Raw genomic sequence first — 21,789 nt, 5'->3', positions numbered from 1 at the left:
GGATGATTCTTTTATGTTACAGTAATATGAAAGTCTGACCGTGGAAATGACGCCATCTGTTATCAAATTCTGGAATTAAAAGCACTTTTAGCTTTCGAATGACCCTCGTATATAGATAAAAAGACAATTAGCGTGCTTTAACATCATGCATAACCTTCTCTTATTAACACTTTGAATTCGATTCATGAGTGTTTATGCAAGAATACGGATCCTCGTCTCTTGTGCTAACTTTGAGGCGTGAAAAGACTTATGCAAACATCACGATCGCCTTGTCATTGTCGATAGATGTAGCCACTAGTAATCACAACTCTCATCTCACCTGCGTTACGTAATCCGGCTGTAGTTTGTCCGCCTTCAAGGTTGGTGAACATTTGAATCAAGAGGAGTTCATTGATAACTCCCAGACTGCCCCCCCGCCCCCATCTTTATTCCTTGGGGCAGTCTTGTTTTCTTCCACTTTCCTTGTATACTCCCAACATCAAGGTGATCCGAGAATGGTTCGCTCGGCAAATATGACGTCACCGAGCATTTCCACTTTCATTGGTCAAGGTTTTCATGATTGAATGTGTAGGTAGGCACTGACGTCTCAATTTTTTTCTTTGCCTCGTTAATGTTCCGCATCGTAATTATGCAGGACTTGCAACTCTGAAAATTATTCTCAAGAGATTATTATTTTTGTTTGGCAGAGTTGCCTACTCTGGACCAACCATGATTTCGTTCCTGGATGAAAATTTTCTTGTGCCCAATAATAATGTTGGATATATTACAGTTTAGGCTGTATTTTCATAATTATTAACATTATTGTCTGTAGAATCCCAATATAGCTTTGAATTTTAAAAATATGATGCGGTGAACAGCACCACGTCTATAGATTAACTTTGCCTTTGGGTATTCCTACTTAAATCCACTATTCTTTTCTTGGACCAGTGGCGAATTTATGATCGAATTTAAGGGGTTGCTTATGTTTGTTTTTTAAAAGTTTCCTCCGTGCAAATGTTTATGCTTCAGGCCGAATATCTTACAACCTCATCTCAACTCCTACTGCAAGAGCCCTCTAGGAGCAGGGTTTGCCATACGGCTTCTTGTTGAGTGACACGTGACTTTTCGAGCTCGGGTCACGGCACTATTGGTCTGAAGTAGGTCTCCAATGCTCCTTAGATGCTGGATCAACACCATTGATGTGCCGTACACTATAAGTTTACGTCTACATGCGTTGTCTACACGTAATCTACGCGTAGATTACATTGGGTTGTAGTTTACATAGACTACGTAGACAATCTAAAATGCATTAAAATTAATTTTCAAGGCTTTCATGAAAGAAAAGTGACATTTTCAACTATATTGGTTCCTAATGAACTTAAAAGAATCCAATTTACAACAAAATGTATCTTCTCTTCTATCATCAACTATGGAAGAAGATAAATAGTATGCAAAAAAACCCAACAGATGGCAGTCGTGAGGCAACGTTAGGCTTTTCCCCATAAAATGCTAGAATATTTCTATATTAGGTTTTTTCCTAGGTGAGAAATTGTTCAAATTTGGAAGGGAGCGTATGAAAAGTTCTCCTCACACATCAGCAACTGATACGCAGTGTAATTTTGTTTTACTTCCACGGCGCCCTTTGCTAAGTTATCACCTTTCGCCATGCTGTTTACATAGATTACGTCATGTACATGTATAAAATAGTCTACGTGTAGAATGTAGACTATCGTTGCTCACGCGTAAACGCACATCACTGATCAACACCAAAATTGATTTAATTTAGTTTATTTAACGCCGCTTTCCTGACACTTTTGGGCAATCCGACGATGGGAATGGATGGTAATGAGATGGGTGAAGGGGCAATCACAAACCAACATGGAGGACCACACAGACTACGTGGAAAGAGAGGTTGAAAGTTAAGTGCCCTCAGAGAATATCACCCCTTATATCCCCGGGGACCTCTCGCACCAATTAGAGGACATTTCGGAAGGCCGAGGAAGGGAGTCGGCCCCCATAGATCCCCATAATTACACCACAGCTTTGCACACGGAAGAGACGAATCATAAGGAAATAAATAAATTATGAAACTGAACTGAAATAATTGGAATCAACAAGGATTTCTTTAAACATTGTTCACCTTTAAACTTATAATGTTAATGTTAGACTGATGGGGAGGGTTCGGTACATTCTTGGGAAAATGAGACTGAAAGCGCATTCACATTCTATGTAAAGATTATTGTAAAAAAAATAATTGAGGAATTCTACCTTCTCGTGTTCCGAAGCCTGTGATGATTACTATTACTGTGGAATCGGTAACAATTGCAAATTACACTTACCAGCTTCCGTGGCAGAGTGGTTAGCGTAATGCACCAAGATTATAATTCCGAGGTAGACAAACAGACGTAAAATAACGAAAATAGAAAAATGCAATACCAATAAATTAATATAAGGTAAAAGTAGGACACATTGTGCACAATTTAAAAAAAAATATATAAGTAAAATGTCAGAAATGTACATAAGGAAAAAAATATTTTCAATTTTCTTTGTGCATAGATATGCAAATCGGGATTGGATCTACAGTAAATTGGTATCCGGACACACTATATGCCTCCACCAGGGATCAAACCCAGGATTCCTTGATTACACGCCGATAGGGAAATTCATAAGAGCATCCTCAACTGATGAAAATCATAGTAGAAGCAATCATGAAAAGGGGAAATGCAGCAGAATAATTATATCTCCAGACATTGAAGTCCATATGTTTTTAAATCCTACAGTACCCCCTCCCTACGATACTCCACTATCGAGACATTTTATTTTGGAAGAGAAAGAGACAGCAAATATATACAGGAGAAGCAACCGCAACCTCAACCGCAACCGCATCCGCACCCGCAAAGATGAACTTTCTGGATGCAACCTTTGGCATATATTTTGTATGCAGACGACATTAATACAGATTTAATGTGCAGCTAAACAAAGCACATTGGAAATCCCCTTGTGGGGATGATAAAATATTTACATACTGTTAACCTCAAATGTTGGTTCAATAGGAGACCACAAATAGGTTCCTTGCGCACAGGCTTTACGCATTTAAGGGTTACGCTTCCACTTGAGGTAATGAGGATTATTAACAGGTTGGAGCTGCAGTTGCGACGTATGAAAATGAATATACCACTATACCAGCACCTGATATTCTTTAAGTTCACGCAATTATATATTTTTACCAGTAGTAGTTTCCGTGAAATCAACACATATCGAATTGTTCTATTGTTGACATGAACGGACAGATGGACAGGCCGTTGGCGAAGGGGGATATCGCAAGATGTGGAAAATTCACAGTTCTTACAACCGACAAATGTCTGATAATGTAAATGAATTTCCTCTGACTTATTATAACGAAATTTCACTCGTCATTGTACTAAATAGAAGGAAGGATAGAAAAAGAAAGAGAGAAACAGAGAAGAAAGAAAATTGGGGGAATGAGAAAGAAAGAGAAAGAACCAGATGCCGATAGTTAAAGGAATTGAGGAAAAGAAAGAAATGGAGAAACAGAAGAAGAAAGTGAGGACGAGAAATTGGGGAAAAAGAAAGAAAGAAAGATGTAGGTATTGAAAAATAGTGAAAACAGAGAAAGAAAGAAAAAATAATTCAGGAAGGAAGAAAGAAAATGAGAAACAGATGAAGAAAGAGAGGAATTCAGGAAAAATAAAGAAAGTAAGATAGAGGAATTGAGGAAAATACGAGAAAGAAAGTGAGAAACAGAGGAATGGGAACACTGGGAGAAAGATAGTGAAACAGAGGGAGAAAGAAAGAAGCGAGGAAGAATAATAGATAGAAGAAAGACGATTACATTAGTCCAAGGGTCGCTTCTTGATATTACATTCTTTTTCTTTTTCTAGATTTTTCAATCATGAATTTCATCAGTTAGTCTACTCAACCACATATATACAAACATCTATAAGCGATTTTCTATATTGTTATTTTCTTAATCAATAAGAAACACGTGTAATGAGGTTCTTGATGGGTAGGTGGAGACAGAAGCAATAGGCCTATGCAAACAATATGTCCACACCTGGTTGTTAGGCGTGAAAGACAGAAATTGCCGTAACCTCAATAATAAAAATATATACGAGACCCGTCCAGAAAGTAAGTTTCCCTGGAAAAGAAACACAATTGCAATGAAAATATTTATTGGAACAGATACAGCAATTGTTCAGCTATTTTTCAACATACTTTCCACGCTGCAACTCCCAGACACTCACTCATACAACGTTCCTTATTTCATAGGCCACCGAATCAGTTTAACAACATCTCAAACCAAATATATATCTTCAGCTCCTATTTGTCCTTTATCGCCAAAATATAGTATATATATAAAAAAAATGTAGTCACCGACAATAAAGATGATCCTGAAATACTCGCTTCCCTGGAAGGTGTTATGTGTGTTGTCTAACTCTACGGTAATAAGGGGATTTCAATAGCAAATTTTCAATGGCTACTTCTACTACCGCTGTAGAGTTATGCAACACGCATAACGCCTTACAGGGAAGCGAGTTTTGGAAGATCCATGTCTCCCATTTTTATTGCCGATGACTGTACATAAGTAGGCTAATGATATTGTGAATTAGAGCTCTGTTTATCTTGGTACTGTTTTGTTTTGTTTTTACACTACGCTATACTGTTTTGTTTTGTTTTTACACTACGCTATACTGTTTTGTTTTGTTTTTACACTACGCTATACTGTTTTGTTTTGTTTTTACACTACGCTATACTGTTTTGTTTTGTTTTTACACTACGCTATACTGTTTTGTTTTGTTTTTACACTAGGCTATACTGTTTTGCTGTTGTTTGTTTCCAGTTTAAAGTGGCTTTTGTTGTACTGGAAATTTCAATAAATAAATAAATATGCTATGTAAAACGTTTAGGAATAATTTAGATTAGACTAAAGACCAGGTGCCTAGCGAATAAAACAAGGGGCATTTTGTTTGTCTAGAGTAATTATAACGCTGTCAGCTTGCATACAGGGTGTCTCATAAGTAATAGCGCAAACTCACACAGTTGAAAGTACACGATTATAGAAGCAAAAAGTCTCAATAAATATGGATCTGCAAACGAGCTGTTTTCGAGATAATTGCAAATGTGTGGTTACAAGCCGCCACTGACTTCAATGTTTGTAAACGTCGTCCTATTTGGTGAAATGTACTCTTCGTTGCTGTAAGGTTCCATTTTCACTACGCAGTACAGTACAACTGACGTGACTCCCATAGTACGATTAGACTGTGTACTGATTGTATCCATCCTGTTTGATTCCAACGCCATCTCTCGGAAATGTTCTGTTTTGTAAACAAAGAGCTAACCTCGGAACGCGCGAGGAGTAAAGCACTCGGTGTTTACAAAATACAATCAGTGACGGCTTCTAACTACTCATTATTAGCATTTTACCAACAACGACGATATTTACAAGGAATGAAGTCAGGGGCGGCTTGTAACCACACATTCGCAATTATCTCGGAAACGGCTCGTTTGCAGACCCATGTTTACTGAGACTTTTTTGCTTATCTTATCGTGTAGTTTCAACTGTGTCAGTTTGCGCTATTACATATGGGACACCCTGTATAAATGTAATCATACATTTGACACAAATCTATTCGACGACCTCCGTGGCCGAATGGTTAGCAGAGTGCGATACGACGCCAGGGGTCCTGGGTATGAATCTCAGTCTGTGCATGGTGTTCTTTGTGAGTGTCCCTTCGTCAATTTCATCATATCGTCAAGGATGAAAAGGGTGACCCATTCTGAGAAAACCAAAATGTCAACCTCTTTTCATAGTACACCTTGGACTGTATTTTGCAGACTAGCGAGGTTCTGGCGGCGTCTTCATTTGCAGTCAGGATAATATCCTCGTGTTGTGTTGTCCCTGTATGTTTGTGATTGTCCCTTCATCCATCTAATTTTATAACCGTTTATCCTCATCTTCGCGATTGGCTAAAAGTAGCTGAAAAGTGAAGTGAAATGAACGGTATATTTCTTATATCGGACAAACGGCTGAAATTTGCTAGTTCATTTAATTTGAATATTCGTACTTACGTATTCTGCATTGAGAAACATTGCTGAAGGTGGTATTTCCCTTATTTCACGGAAATAAGCTCTATTTGCGACATATCGAGTAAGTTTTCTTCGTTTCTTTTTGCCTTCGGTAACACGCAAAATGGCGGTCACAGTTTCACTACCGTACTCGGCATGCAGTGTTTCCACCCCACTGCACCCAAAAATACCTACATAGCCCCACAAACCATTGACGCATAGCCCCACGAACCATTCATACATAGCCCCACGGACCATTTCCGGTAAGGTTATGTTAGGTTGGGTCACGTTTAGTTTACAATAGTTAAAAGAAAAATAGAAAAAAAATTTCGCAGCCCCACACACCATTCTCGCATAGCCCCACGAACCATTGACACATAGCCCGACAAACCATTTTCGGAATCGTACCTTCTTCAGTTACAAAAACACGTGTTTGGAAACACTGACCTGTGATTACGTCATCACACACAGGCAACATCCGGCTGGAAGGAAATGGATGCAACAGCTTTCGTGCATCGGTCACACATTTATATCGAAAAATAGATGATTTACTGGCAAAATTCAATGAACGATGCGAGAAAACACTTCCACAACTATAAAGAAACTGCATTCGGTAAGTAATTTCTCCTGTAAATTTGAAGAAATCCGTTTGTCCGATATAAGAAATTTACCAATCATCGTCATCTTCGCGATTAGCCAAAAGTAAAATAATCTAAATCAATCAATCAAGAACACAAAATCTATTTAAAAAGCCCGCGGTAATGAAGCGAAATTTCAGCTTGTCTACTTGCGGCGCCATCTATGAGCAAACTTCGACACCTAGAACGAAATAGACGTTGGCTACACTGCCGGGGTAATTTGAGAGAGGGAGGGGGTGTCATTAAAGCCCGGGAGAGTGCAAGACGTTCTTGATAGGAAGAGAACGGCTACGCTTCTTCCCCCCTCTCTCTCTTGGACGACTCTGACCCAACGCAAAAATCGTGACTTGCAAGGAACTCTACTCAAGGTTTTCAGCCTCTTCTGCCCTGCAAATCGCCTTAACACCTCGGTTCTTCATCTTCTGCTCCCAGAGAGTGGAAACGGTTTAATAGGAGGCCTTGGGGAGTGCAGAAGCATCGTCCTTACTTTGGGGAAACAAGATAAAAACCCACGCAACGCTATGTGCATACTAAGAGTCCTGTCAAGACCCTGTAGCCTCACGATTGCCTCTTGGTAGCCGGAAGAGACGAGGCCTGTGCGTTCTTGTTATCCGTAACAAGGCAGAAGACATTAGATACATAACACAAATAAGACACTCTCACCTTGCGGACAGCGACCGTAGCTTATTGATTTCATTCGATGGTACTTCCTTAGATATATCTAAAAAGGTCAATAGGCCATTCTGGCCTTGTTATTGATGACCGTAACTTTTTGAATGAATGAATGAATTTAAAATTTTGGGTGCGTCGACACTTAGGCTATTTTGTACCGTCAAATGATACGGGGTACAACCCCTTACCTTAACTAAAATATTACTACTAACTAGACCTCGGATTTTTAGATTCTAAAAAGTGTGCTTTAAGGTTCCTAAAATAGGCTCTAAAATCCGAAAATAGGTTCTAAAAACCTTAAATTAGGCTCAAAAAGTCCTGAAATAGGTTGCAAAAAGACTTAATTTGGTATACAATTCCTGAAATATACTGATTAGATATAATCGTTAAAAACAAAATTTCACAAGAACCGTAATAACCAAATATTAATTTTCTAAACAAATTTTCATTTCTCTATATCATTTTCAAAATGATTTACAATTTTTTATAATACTGCACTTGTGCTGTTAGAAAAAGTTACTTGTTGTATGAAAAATTAATTACGTATGTATAATTTGCTGCACAATATCAGGGAGGCTACTCACTTGGAATTCCTCGAATTCCGGGAATTACACGTGAATTATTGGCACCGGAAATTATGCGTGAATTATTGGCTCTAGAAATAATTCATGAATCTTGGCAAGACATGAAATAAGGTACAATCGGATGTTTTCTCTATTACATTTTTTTCTCCGTAGACGTCAACAATTGCAACTTTTATTAATCCATATCCCATTAAATTCATACATGTTTATAAATGCCCTGAGGCAAGTTTCTCTCAGTTTAGCTTTTATTTCATTCATTTTTTCGAGGATGAAAAAGAAAGCCCATACAGAAAATAAAACAACATTTTCTCAATCCGTTTACTTTGTTAGTGTCTTTTACAGAACAATCTATCTGACAAACGGAAGATTATTACAAAATAATATACCTTGCAGTTGATTAGGTAAATATTTTGTTACATTCGAATCATACAAACCCTTTATATTGTCAATATTTTTGTGTATGGAAGGGAGGGTGAGAGTCGGTAATACGTAAGGTTGGAATAGAGAAAACATCTGTTTGTATCCTTGAATTTTTGGAAAGTTCACCTTGAAAACCAGGAATTATAGTTGAATTTTATCATGGTTTTAGTGACCACCATGAATCTTTTTGCGTTATCCACACTCAAACTCCACCTTTTGTCTATGAGGATCATTTCATGTATTGAAAACTATCTTTCAACAGAAACATAGTCAGTACTGCTAATTTGAATGCTGAAATATTACATCGGAAGGCGTGAATGCCAAAAAGAACCAAACTGACGCGAAAGTGAGCAAGGCCACACAGATCAGAAGTTTGCACTTGGGACTGTGCAGGTAGTAGACACGTTTGGGTGCCAAAACTGAGAATGGGGAGGCAGTAGCGGCTCGTGCCTAAAATAACAGGTGAAGAAGTACATTTATAGGCAATGAAAAACAAATAGTAAGTGTCAGTGGGCCCCCACAATTTAAAACGTCTTTTTTGTCTTCATCCGTCCATCTGGAAAATGCTGTCTGCAACAAATTACACACTAAGTCATTTACTGGGTTCATTGTACAAACCACAGCTCAACACATGAACACAACACACGATAGGAAACGCGAAACACACACACGGAACAAGATCTCGCGAGAAAGCAACGATTTTGCCAAAACCACTGGATGCAATGTTTTCTGTCGACGAGAGAACTGCTGCACCTTGATGGCGACACCCGTTCAATTCCAACGCTAGGTGACGTCACCGTTGCCATGACAACCGGCTAAAGTCTTCCGCAACCTGGCGGCGTCTGCTCTTGGTTTGTTTATGCTACGACGAACTCTTCACGTGCGTAGCGCCGAGCGGCGTATTGTTTGAGTATTATCGTGTGCGTTCTGCTGGGAAATAGTTTAATTTAACAAGCAAATGAAAAATGTCAATATTAATTTGAAAATTAGGTGAAAACATCTGCACTTGTTGCACTTGGCCAACCGCCACTGGGAGGAGGGGGGGGACAAGGACAGTTTACTTTATCTTAGTAGGCAAGGCTTAGCATTAAGAGTCTATAGTGCAGGGGTAAAAAGTAGGGGGGGAACTGTCCCCTTTCGCCGCCACTGTCTTCAGGTAACAGTGACGTCAGACAGTTTTGTTTTGTTTAATGCATTGATAAACATCATATACTTGCAGGGAGGGAAACAGACAGAAAACATGTTTCAAACACGCCAGTCATTGAATTACTCCGCCACCAAACCTAGTAAATACCTCTGTGAGATATAAAAATCCTGTAAAACCTAAAGAAATATAAGAACCTAAAAAAAGGTTTAATTTACGCACATAAACCTAAAATAACAAACAAAATAGGTTATTTCAGGCACTATAAAACTTCGTCAGTTGTTTCGTTTTTTAATGAAACGCTGACGTAACTTATTATTTCTTACATACCTGCAAAGGAAAAAATAGGTAAAAAAACTAAAATACGAGGTCTACTAATAAAATTCCTGTAATGTCGGCTAAATATTCTGACTTCAGTTAAAAGCTGAGGCTGTAAAGGGACACACAAACAACAGGACAACATACAGAATTATACTGGCCATAGGACCAGTCGCCAGAGCTTTGTTAGTCTGCAAAAGACAGTCCAGGTTGTACTACGTGAAAGTGACAATTGGGTGTATTACGTGGAAGGGCCACCCCATGCAGCTCGTAACTTTTTGATTTCATTCGAACAAAGTTCCTTAGATACGTAAAAAGGCCCATTCTCACCTTGTTATTGGTGACGTAACTCATTGATTTCATTCTATGGCAGATGGCCTCCCCGATGGCATAGTGGTAAGGTCGGCGCCTTGTAATCAAAGGTTCCCGGATTCGATATCCGGTGGAGGTACATACTGCTTCGGATTCTACTTAAAACTGTAGATCGAGTCCCGATTAGCCTACCTGTGCATAAAGTGGACTTAAAACCCATTCGATGACAGTTCCTTATTGATTTCATTCGGTGGCAGTTTCTAAAGGCTGAATCACACGAGGCTAGATTTACATGCTAGCTTTGCTGCTTGGACATGAACTAGTGGTGTGGCACTTTCTCACCTGCTAGTTTTTGCCTAAACGCGATACTCATTACCATATTTGTTGGTAGACTTTTGTTCCCAAAATGCATTGCGCAGAGCAGACATGATAAAAAGATAGACGAGCGAGTTGAGGAAGAACGTTGTAGGATAGAGAGAGAAAAACAGAAAAGGAAAGATAGAAAGAAATATGTAGAAAAAGTTTGTAGGAAGGAAAGAAAAGGAAAGAAGAGAGAGAGAGAGAGAGAAGAAAGTTAAAAGTATAGAAAGAAAGACAGACAAAGAGAGGAGAGAAGAGAGATAGAAAGGAAAGAAGAGACAGAAAAGGAGAGAAAAAGTCTTTTTCCCCTTTCTCTCTTCTCTTTCTACTCCACACACACACACATACACCCCCCAAACACACACACACACAGGGTGCGGAACAAGTAACGCCCTTTTCTTACCAGTGAATTATAACGTGAATATTGTCGAGATGCTTTAATTACAACTGACATATTGAGTTAGTAATCTTTATTTTCGACATTCTGTGTTGTAATATGGCCCCATATAGTTGAGTGGTCACTTCGATCGTCGGATCTAACCCCGCCTTTTGCAAGACACAACCCAAGATGAAACGTCCCTTAAGGAGAGGAGATACAGTTACGCACCAATTGTGCATTTATTTCAATATCGTCCGAATGGGCACTGCTATTAAAGAAACACCCTGGGTGTATCCAAGAGTATGAATTTCTCTCCGTGTTGCAAGTGGAAGCATTTTTTACTGGACACGATATTTGAAAAATATGATGAATAAGAATTTTCGGAACCCCATGTATTCCTTATGGGGAATCAATTTCAACGTCAAGTTACGGCTAATCAAATTGAGGTTTCGACTTTTCCGCTTGTAAAATACATCTTCAAACCGCCCTCTTTCCGTTGATATCATTTTCTATTCCATCGGAAGTTTGATATTCCCAAGAGAACAAATCAAATAATACTTCCATAAGCCCATTGAATTTCTCCTTGCCTCCTACGGCCATCCTGGCAGTGTTGTCAAACCTGATGCGCATGAAAGAGATAAATTTCACTTTAAATGGAGTTATAACTGACTTTCAAGGAGCTAGATTTACGAAATGCTTCCTAGGGTAGGGTGAGGCGCTGCTATTACCGTTAACTCTAAATTGAGGACAATTTATTCCTAGTTTTCACCATCTAGATCCGGCGGCATCACCCATCTCATGGTCGTACGAAATCGAAGATGCCAATTTCACTTCGACACGGCGCTATGAAGAAGTAGCTGGGGATATAAGAGGGGATGGGGCGACGCAGCTAATATAACAATATCACGTCATGTGCAAAATGTATAATTATGGCAAAAGTTGGTCTATGTGGACCGGAACCAGTGATGGCAGTTCACAGCCGAACGAGTGCACGAAAGAGTCAGATCTGGCTCCAAGAGAGCTAAGTTTGCAACACTGCCACGGGGAAAGATCTTGGGAAGAGGCCCGTGTAGACTGTCCCGCATGCTCTTAACCAAGAATTACGTCGTAAGGCTTGCATGAGTGATTGTCTCGCAAGAGAAGGATAGCCTTTTGAACATTTAATATAATATTCCGTGGCTTGACAACACTGGAAGGGCCTTGGCCTATCTCCAGACTGCCAGTCTCCCTCGCACAATCCTACCTAGAGGTGTGGAGTTCTTCAATGGGGGTGACGTGGGGTCAGCACGTCGAACCCGTAGTCGTTATAGGAGATTTCCCAGACCGGGTAACGCTACTCACTCGTAGCTCCCCAATTTCCTCACGATGGTAGGTTGCCACCGGTCCTATACACAGGCCGAGAACCCAGGCGGACTCGAACCCATGCCGTCCCGCAGTCGGAGCCCAAAACACAGCGCCTTAGACCGCACGGCCACAGAGGTTGACTTAACCTAAAGCAATTCGTATTCTTAGTAATATGAAAACAATGTACACTCACCAGCAATAAAAATGGGACACCTACATCCTGAAATACTCGCTTTCCTGCAAGGCGTCACGTGTGTTGCATAACTCTCCGGCGATAAATGGATTTAAATAGCAAATTTTCAATGGCAACTTCTGCCACCGCCGTGGAGTTACACAACATTGTAGTGGAGTTAATATTACACGATCCCATTTCTAATGCCGGTGACTGTACAGATATGATTATGTTCATGTTCAAGTGGACTCTAATCTTTCTACTGCACTTAAGCAACTTTAATTATCACATAAGATATAGTCAAGATTACAAGCAACTGTAAAGGGACGTTACTTCTGCAGCAACCTGTACATACAGGGTGTATCATAAGTAATAGCGCAAACTGACAGTTGAAAGTACATGATAATAGAAGCAAAAAAGTCTTAGTAAACATGGGTCTGCAAACGAGCCGTTTTCGAGATAATTGCGAATGTGGGGTTACAAGCCGCCACTGACTTCATTGTTTGTAAACGTCGTCCTAGGTGTGCGAATGTGTGGTTAGAAGCCGTCACTGAATGCATTTTGTAAACACCGAGTGCTTTACTCCTTGCGATGTTTGCTCTGTTTACAAAGTAGAACATTTCCGAGAGGTGGCGTTGTAATCAAACAGGATGGATGCAATCAGTACAGAGAATTGTACATGATTCCGATTCCTAAATGAACAGGCGGTGTTCGAAAGAATTCGAATGCGTAATCGCGTACGGTATTACATCCAGATGCAAGGACGACACTTTGAACACTTCCTTTAACACGTACGAGTGTACAGTAATTGTATCATACTAACGTTTGATAAAGTAAGTAGAATGTTCAATAAAAGCAATGAGATCTCCAATGACTTTTCTTACTGTATTTTTAGCATTTTACCAACTAGGACGACGTTTACAAACAATGAGGTCAGTGGCGGTTTGTAACTACACATTCGCAATTATCTCGAAAACGGCTCGTTTGCGGACCCATGTTTACTAAGACTTTTTTTGCTTCTACGATGGTTAAGTCATAAGTCACGGCAACTATTTTTTTCTCGCGAGCAGGAGACAACTCGAAAAATCTAAGATATATGTTTGAAAGTGTATGCAATGTACCTTCGAATGAAGCCACTAGATGAAGTCTGGATGCAGGAGACTCTCGTAGGGAAGAGGCAGAACACAGTACATTGGACAAGTGTTTCATTATAGCATGAACAACAAGTAGACAAGACTACACTATTCAACAACCTTCAAAGTATTCACTCACTTGTGTTTTATTATGGCATGCACACCCAGTGCTTCCCGTGCATTTCTACTGCGGAGAACTGCTATTTTAACGTACGAACGTTGCTCCTGCTTCATGACTTCCATTTTCGAACGCTGTCACTCACCGACTGAACTTGGGTGCGTGCTTACTACCCCACCGTTGTTCACATACACCATCTAGTGGCTTCTTTCGAAAGTACATTCCATACACTTTCAAATGTATATCTTAGATTTTTCGTATTATCCCCTGTTCGCGAGGAAAAAAATAATTGCCATGACTTATGACTTAACCCACGTATTATCGTGTACTTTCAACTGTGTCATTTGCGCTATTACTTACGATACACCCTGTATATCGTATATACATAAATATATTTTACACATAATCATATAGAAAATCTTGGAAAGTCTTGATTCGATCACTGATTTTTCTACTGCACCTAATATGCGCCTTTTTCTACCGATCGAAATTCAACCAGACATAACACAAGAATAGACCATAAGGATGCATTTGCCTTATTCTGCTTTCTGCATGCGAAATCGTCTTTTTCCTCTCTCGTAGCAACAAATGAACATGTCCGCCGCCTATGATAAATGAAGTCGTTCGTCCGGGAGGAACGAAATGTCATGACCTTTATCCTTCAATATAGGTATTTTTTTTCTGTAGGTTGATTGTGTTCCATGGTATGCAGACACATTTTTCCGTGTTGAAAATTTATTTTCGAATTTTTCAGTATTCGCATGTCGGAGAGAGTGGATGGGATAGAGAGAAAGTAATTGGAGAGAAAATAATTGGAGAAAAGGGGGAGGGGGTTCTTGGACTAGATTAGCTAGGTTGTAGATAATACTAAATGGGTTACTATAGTACATGGACGTCCGGAGGGGGAGGGGCAAGGGGACGCCAGCCCTGGAATCCATCTAAAAAGTATACTTACATTTAACATAATTTAATTTCAGTCACAGTAATTTATGGTAATTATTATAAGGGCGTTGATGGAACATGATAATTTCAAACTGAAGCAAGTGGCATTACTATTAGGCGCATCCAGAAAGTAAGTTTCCCACTCGGCCACAGGTGGCAGGCCATGCGTATTGAAACCGGTCTTGCGCATGCGTGAGAGGCACATACCCTGGTTAGTGAATGTCTTAGAAGACGCCTCCCGAAAGTCCTCAGTAGCGTCGCGGCAGCGATGAAACATGGCGGCTCTTATTCCTTCTCCCGCCGCGTGCGAGGTTCGTTCGGTGATCAAGTTCTTGAACGCACAAAACATGTAGCCGATCGAAATTCATCATCAACTGGGCCAGACGTCATGAGCAAGTAGATGGTGCGTCGTTGGTGCAGGACATTTACTGAAGGCGGGCAAAATGTGCATGGCGACGAGCGCAGTGGGTGGCCATCGGCCGTTATGGACGAGCTTGTGGAGCAGGTGCAGTAGCGCATATTGGAGGATCGTCGCGTCCGCAGATTTCTCGGTTGTTGTTGCACGACATTGTTACCAAACGCCTCTTTGTTCTGAAAATTGTGTGCCCCGTGAGTGCCGAAACAACTGACGCCAAACACAAAGGAAAACGCATGGGCATGGCGCTGACATTTCTGCAGTGTTACCATGATGATGACGATTTTCTCAACCGGATCATCACAGGGGATACAGCACCCCAGAAAGCAAGCAGCAGTCCATGCATTGGCGTCACAGTGGATCTCCATGCAGGACGAAGTTCAAACAGACTGTGTCGGCGCGAAAAGTGATGTGCACGGTATTCTGGGACAGACAAGGCATTCTGCTCAGAGTTTCTGCACAGAGGCGAGTGTGAACGCTAACCGTTACTGTGAAACACTGGGGACATTGCGACGAGCCATTCAGAAAAAGCGACGCGGTAAGCTCAGTGCCGGGGTGATTTTGCTGTACGACAATGCGAAGCCTCATATGGCTACGCGCACTTCCCTTCTGGACAGGTTCGGTTGGGAGGTGTTCTATCATCCATCGTACAGCCCGGATCTCGCTCCCAGTGATTACCACCTGTTCTTGCACCACCAGTTCCTGTCCGGTCAACATTTTCACAGCGACGAAGAGGTTCAGACGGCTGTCACACAGTGGTTCGAACCTGGGACCCCTTGATTACAAGGCGACGACGCTACCACTGCGCCATGGGGAAGGCAGTGGAATCTTTATATTGATTGTTCCTTTTTCCTTTTTATTATTCATTAACTACATAACTTCTGAAACATAACATGCCCGGGTCGCGTACTTATGTCAAAATCGCATTTGTGGGCATACCTATAACTGATCGCTGGCTCAACTGGCGGCAACCTCAGTTGCGAAGTAAAAGTTGTAGGGGCGACATCACTCTCCCCTTACAACGTTGCCAAGCGTACTTCTGTTTCCCCCCAGTTCATTTTATTACCTTCTTTGTACAGTGTTTGGGCGTTTTGTGTACTCATTTCCCGTGCGTTGTGTACTATTGTACAGCTCTTAACCACTAACGCCACCAATCAACTCTCTCTCTCCCCCGTTTTACAGTAGGTTTGGCAACATGCTGTGTATCCGACGCTCATTTGTTTCGCCCTCCAACAACGTTCGGTACCTTGTGACACGAAAATGCCCGATGTCAGTCGAAGAGAATTCAACCGATCGCTGATTTGTTGTTACTCAGCCGCCAGTTGGAAATGCGAGCAGTATAGTGTGTGTATGTAGCATACAATATTGCTTATGTCTTACTTGACGCGACAGTCCATCAGCTACGACTGTTGCTACTTGCACCGTCAAGAGGGGGGGGGGGGAGTCGAACCAGTCCCTCAACCTCTCCTGGAAATTGGCATAGGTCATTTTAATAAGTAAAATTTCCCCCCTAACTTTTAGTCTTATTTGAACGAAATTTATAAAAAGTTCATAACACAAATGGAATAACTAAAAATTTTCATTAAACGAATTGTAAGAAATGTAAATAGCTAATGAAAAACAATTGTCCTCCACATTCACACATTCTGGTGGATCAAGTATAAAATTCTCCAAAAGGATATAATAATATTAATTTAAAAACTGAAATGAAATTGGTTTATTTTAATCAGTTTATAATAGTTATTATTATATAATAACCATAACCTTGATAATAATTTATCATTGTTATTATTTCTCCCATTCGAGTTTTATAAATCACCTGATGCTATGTAGACAATATTTCCGGCGACAGGCATGACCATGAAGGATGATAAATCGTTGGTTGGTTGATTTAGTGCTTTAAGTCTACTTTATGCACAGTAAGGCTAATCGGGACTGGACCTAAAGTTTAAAGTGGAATCCGAAACACTATGTGCCTCCACCAGGTATCGAACCCGGGACCCCTTGATTACAAGGCAACGACGCTACCACTGCGCCATCGGGGAAGCCTGGATGATAAATCGTGAAATTAGAAGGCTTCATTAATTAATTATACCTACATGGTGTCTGAAACGTGCTACTATAAGCTGTTATTAGTCACACCATATGTGCTATTTTCAAGTGGATTTCGTATACAACATAAATATCAATCACTTTAGAAGTACGCTCTTCGATAATGTTTTTCTATTCCTTGCTGAAATGCAACTATCTTGATTAAAGACAGATTTTCCTCCATGCATTTACTATTTAACTAGCTATACAATCTTTATATTAAGAAAATTTCTTGGATGTTGTATTGTTTTCTAAAACTTACCAGTTCTCGCATGTTTGAAGCTGCCGGTTGGAGACGTACTTGACCCAGTGCTACCATCTGTCGGAGCCGATTGTGAACGTCTAGAATTAATTGTTTGTCTTGGCAAGTTAATCCTCCACTTCCTAGAAATAAATACAGAAGATTAGCATCCAAGTTGATTGTACAGTCACGGGCACTGCTGGCTTGTAATGAATACATTGACTTTCAATGGAATCATTACAAGCCGGCAGTGTCCGTGACTGTACACGGAATACAAACAGGTCAGAAGATTCAAGATGAAAGGATGAATGGCGCTGATAAGGAATGCGCATTTCACTTAATTAATTTGTGAAGAGATACCAAGGACAGTGGCGTAAATAGAACCCCCGCGGTGCGGGGGGGGGGCACGGGCTTCGGGGGCGTATTACGAATGATAAATTAAGGAAGACCGATAGTCCACAAAAGTTTTCCTTTCGGCGTTAAACTATATTTTCAACCAAACATATTTTATTTATTTATCTGTGTCCTTACAACTGCAAACAGAAAATGTTAACCGCTAGAAAATTAGTGAATTACCATATTAGAATTGAGCTTGGTGTTTTAAGTTTATGCACAGTAAGGCTAATCGAGACTGGACCTACAGTTTAAAGTGGGATCCGAACCACCGGGTATCAAACCCGGGACCCTTTGATTACAAGGCGACGACGCCACCACTGCGCCATCGGGGAGGACTTACCATATTAGAAGAAAACCTTCATTAGCTGAATAGTTCAAGTCATTGGTTACGTCACCGATGGGTAGACGACAGGCAAGAAAATACGTTTTTCTATGTGCTTTAGATATTGTAGTATTTCGAGAAAACAATAGATTTCAGTGTATGATACAGATCAAAGAAAGCTTCACCTTTTTCAGTCTTTCACTGTAGCCACAGACATTGTTTGTTTTCGGAATGTAACGTCAAACCTGAAATAATAATGAAGAAACATGTCGAACATCGGCGAAATTTCAGAATTCCTGTTGATAGAAAACAAAATTCTGGCATTTCTGACGTATGCACTGCTTATATATGCTGTATTTGGCCATACCTGTGACGTCTTCATGAACTGAGAGGTCTTTTTCGAAGCTAAATTGATAAAAAATACTTGAAGAGCACAATGACAAGAGTGATATTGAGTGGACTGGCGTTGTTTAGTATATAGAACGCAATCGGGCTCGAAAACTGAACTTGGCCAAACTAGCAAAACAATTTGCTTCCATCCAAAAAGTCAGAGGACTAGTAATGGACAGTTAATAATATCGTAATTTTTGTAGTAACAGTGAATTTCTATATGTAATTATAATTTATATTTTTCTACAGTTTGTCTGTTGTCTTAATCGTTCATACCAGTTTTTATATTGATTCAAATTACATGTATGTATTTTCATATTTGTATAGAAAAATATATAAATGTAGGTGTGAATTAATATATTAGGAAGGAAAGCTTTTTTTTAAAAAAAAAAAAGAAAAAAGAGTAGGGGCGCACAACTGAAAGTTGCGGTGGGGGTGGTGGTTTCCAATTTCAAAATGGTGCCTATTATTTGGTTAACGAGCTGGTGGCACTAGCAAAGTCTTGGAGGCGGTGAAGGATTAGTGTTCCTTTTATTCACTTTTATGTTACAATTCGTTATTGTGCAAACTTCACCATTTTATTTGCTCTTTTGTACCGAAGTTTGACGCACACCTACAAATTATTGTACAATAATTTTAAACTTTTAATATTGTATAATAGTACAGTGGATAACAGTAGATAATACCATTAGTAAATGAAAGCTAGAGAATCGGTTAGTTTATGAAACTATCCAGCCTAAATTGTACCAGGGGAACACGAAAGGACTTGCTGTCTCATTCTCACCAAAATAATGCTTACCTACGATTGTTGGCTTCCCGAAGTGTATTAACAATAGTTCTACAGGTAATTATAATAATAATAATAATAATAATAATGATAATACTATGGAATAACAGCATGATTCATTATCCAGCTTATGTCTAATTAAAATGACTAAAATTCGTATAAAAATCAGCTGATGTACCAAAAAGATTAGTGCCTAAATAAATAGAAAACTTCAAGATTTATAGAATAAGAAAAATATTATTATTCCAGCTCACAAAAGTAAAGTCCCTGTTTATTATTTTATGGATAATTTGATATAATAACGATAATATATATGCTGTATTTCTTTATCTTCGCGTCGTCTTCTAAATCGTAGATGCATTAATAATATTTGTTATTTATCATTAATTATGCATTAATTTTCGCAGACGATTGTCAATACAAAACTGATTCACAACAAACCGTAAACAAGCACTTCCTGTTTTCTTTAATAAGTACACCAATAAGTTTTAAGTGAAAACATTACTCTTCACCTATTTAACCATATTTAATCCCTTCCCTCATCTGATCAAAATCAATCTATAAATCTACGCATTATCTGATTCCCTTCTATTACCATTTTAAAAATAGAAGCCTAAACAACGACTTTACTTGTATGGATCAGGAAATCAAATTAATATTTATTATGCAAATATAGTTTGGTTAACTATGACACATTTATCTGTGTATACCTAAAATATGGTAGGGTAAGATTTTCCAATATGGCGGCTCAAAGTGCATTTCGCCAATGTTACAACGCCTAAAATCACTAATAAGCTATAAATAACAAGCTTTGCCGTTTCATGCTTTTGTTCGCATAAAGCTCATCGAATTAGACTGCCATCTACTGGAAAGAATGCAAACCAACACCCGGTATATTTAGACATTATCGTAATAATCCTTGCATCATGTTATTAATAAATGACTCAGTGATTACACGAGTTCCGATAATGGACATTAAACTTTGGTTGGCTGCTTGCATACTGTAATTATGCAATTACCTCTGAGATGCAACACTGAATTGCAACTTTTTTTTTGTTACGGTGACCCAACCAGCTGAAATTTGTGTGGCGCTGAACGTGATGACTACACTTTTCAAAATACAGTAAAATGGCCCTTCACAAAAGTGTACTTAAGAATAATTTGATTTTTGTTGTGTTTTGGTAGCTGAAGTAACCGAGTTATATGCACATCCAGCAGAAAATTGTCTTTGTTATCGACTTAAAGATACACACACTGAAATTCAGGGGCGCCTCAAGATATAATTTTCACCCGGGCAAGGTAGATTATTGCGACCCCTTATCTTTCTACCCTGGTCTTCCTACTTTCCACCTCCAATAAAACATTACCATGTTATATGTTTATGGTTTTAATGACGAAAAATAATAGCTTTATTTTAAAAATACTGAGTTTCTGTTAAGTAGCACTTTTAATGCACGTATGTGTTTATTTAATACCTACATAATGACATCAAAGTGATATCTTATCTTAAATTGCAACATGGTTTCGTACTATACTTATTATGTTATGCAAGAGTAACTTCAATTAATTCTTGCCGGTCCCCGTGGCGACGCCAGGGGTCCCGGGTTGGAATCCCGGCCTGGGCATGAGTGTTTGTGAGTGTCCATTCATCAATTTCAGCACATCATCACTCATCCCCCATCTTCGGAATTAGCCAAAAGTGGCAGAAAAGTGAAGTAAAGTAAACAAAATAATAATAATAAATTCAATTAATTCTTGTCAACAAATCCATCTCTTTTCAAAAATAGTTACGCACCAGCTGGAGATACATAGTGTTTGGCCAACTTGAAATTGTGTACAGTCTTGATTAGGCTTCCGGTGTATAAAGTGGAATTAAATATTTACTCAAACAAACAGACGAATAGCCACGCTTGTGTAATCAGAACTAAGATTTTGGCGCTAATCAAGGAGGACGCCCGGTCCTGAAATTCATAAAACCTATCATGAAAAAAAAATCATCGTATACTGCCACTTTATTTTCCCATTATCTGGTTCCCCTGCAAAAGAGAAATCTAAATTATAGTTCCATAAGAACAGAAGTTAACTTACAGAATATAACAAAAGGGATGGTGAATTGGCTTGTAAAAGGTGCTTAATTGGGCAGATAGATTCATGTAATTTTTACAAATAAAATGTGAGTACATGCGCCCGTTATACACCCATGTGCTGTGCTGTTTTGCCTGACTCACCTACCTACCTTACCGTAGTACAAAAGTACATAAGTGTATAAGGCTTTCTTATGGCTGGACCAAACACATGCAACGCAAATGCACTCTTCCATATATGTATCTGTTTAGGTGCCAATAAGGTCATATTAATTGCACACGGCAAAACAACTTACCTGTGGAGTTGTATGAAGTTTATATTTAATAACGTAACGTCAAGCCTTTCAGGTAATATTATAAATAAAAATACCAATTTTGATTTCAAATCATTTTTGCTAGTGATTTATTGGCTTCTGACACACCAAAAAACAATGGAACATGTTTTTACATTGTGTCGTGGA

General features: G+C 39.3%; 1 protein-coding gene across 1 annotated transcript in view; it reads right to left on the bottom strand.

Annotated features, from left to right (window-relative positions):
• Positions 1-21,789, bottom strand: part of LOC145977918 (venom allergen 5-like) — a 119,439-nt gene that overhangs the window by 77,862 nt on the left and 19,788 nt on the right. Inside the window, exon 3 of the mRNA XM_083110233.1 lies at positions 17,371-17,492. Within this exon, the coding sequence (XP_082966359.1) occupies positions 17,371-17,492 (122 nt within the window). The remainder of the gene's footprint in view (positions 1-17,370; positions 17,493-21,789) is intronic.

Source organism: Lepisma saccharinum, chromosome 24 (genome assembly GCF_977018435.1).
Source record: "Lepisma saccharinum chromosome 24, izLepSacc3.1, whole genome shotgun sequence".
Taxonomy (NCBI): Eukaryota; Metazoa; Arthropoda; class Insecta; order Zygentoma; family Lepismatidae; genus Lepisma; species Lepisma saccharinum.
This window is presented reverse-complemented; position numbering and strand designations above follow the sequence as displayed.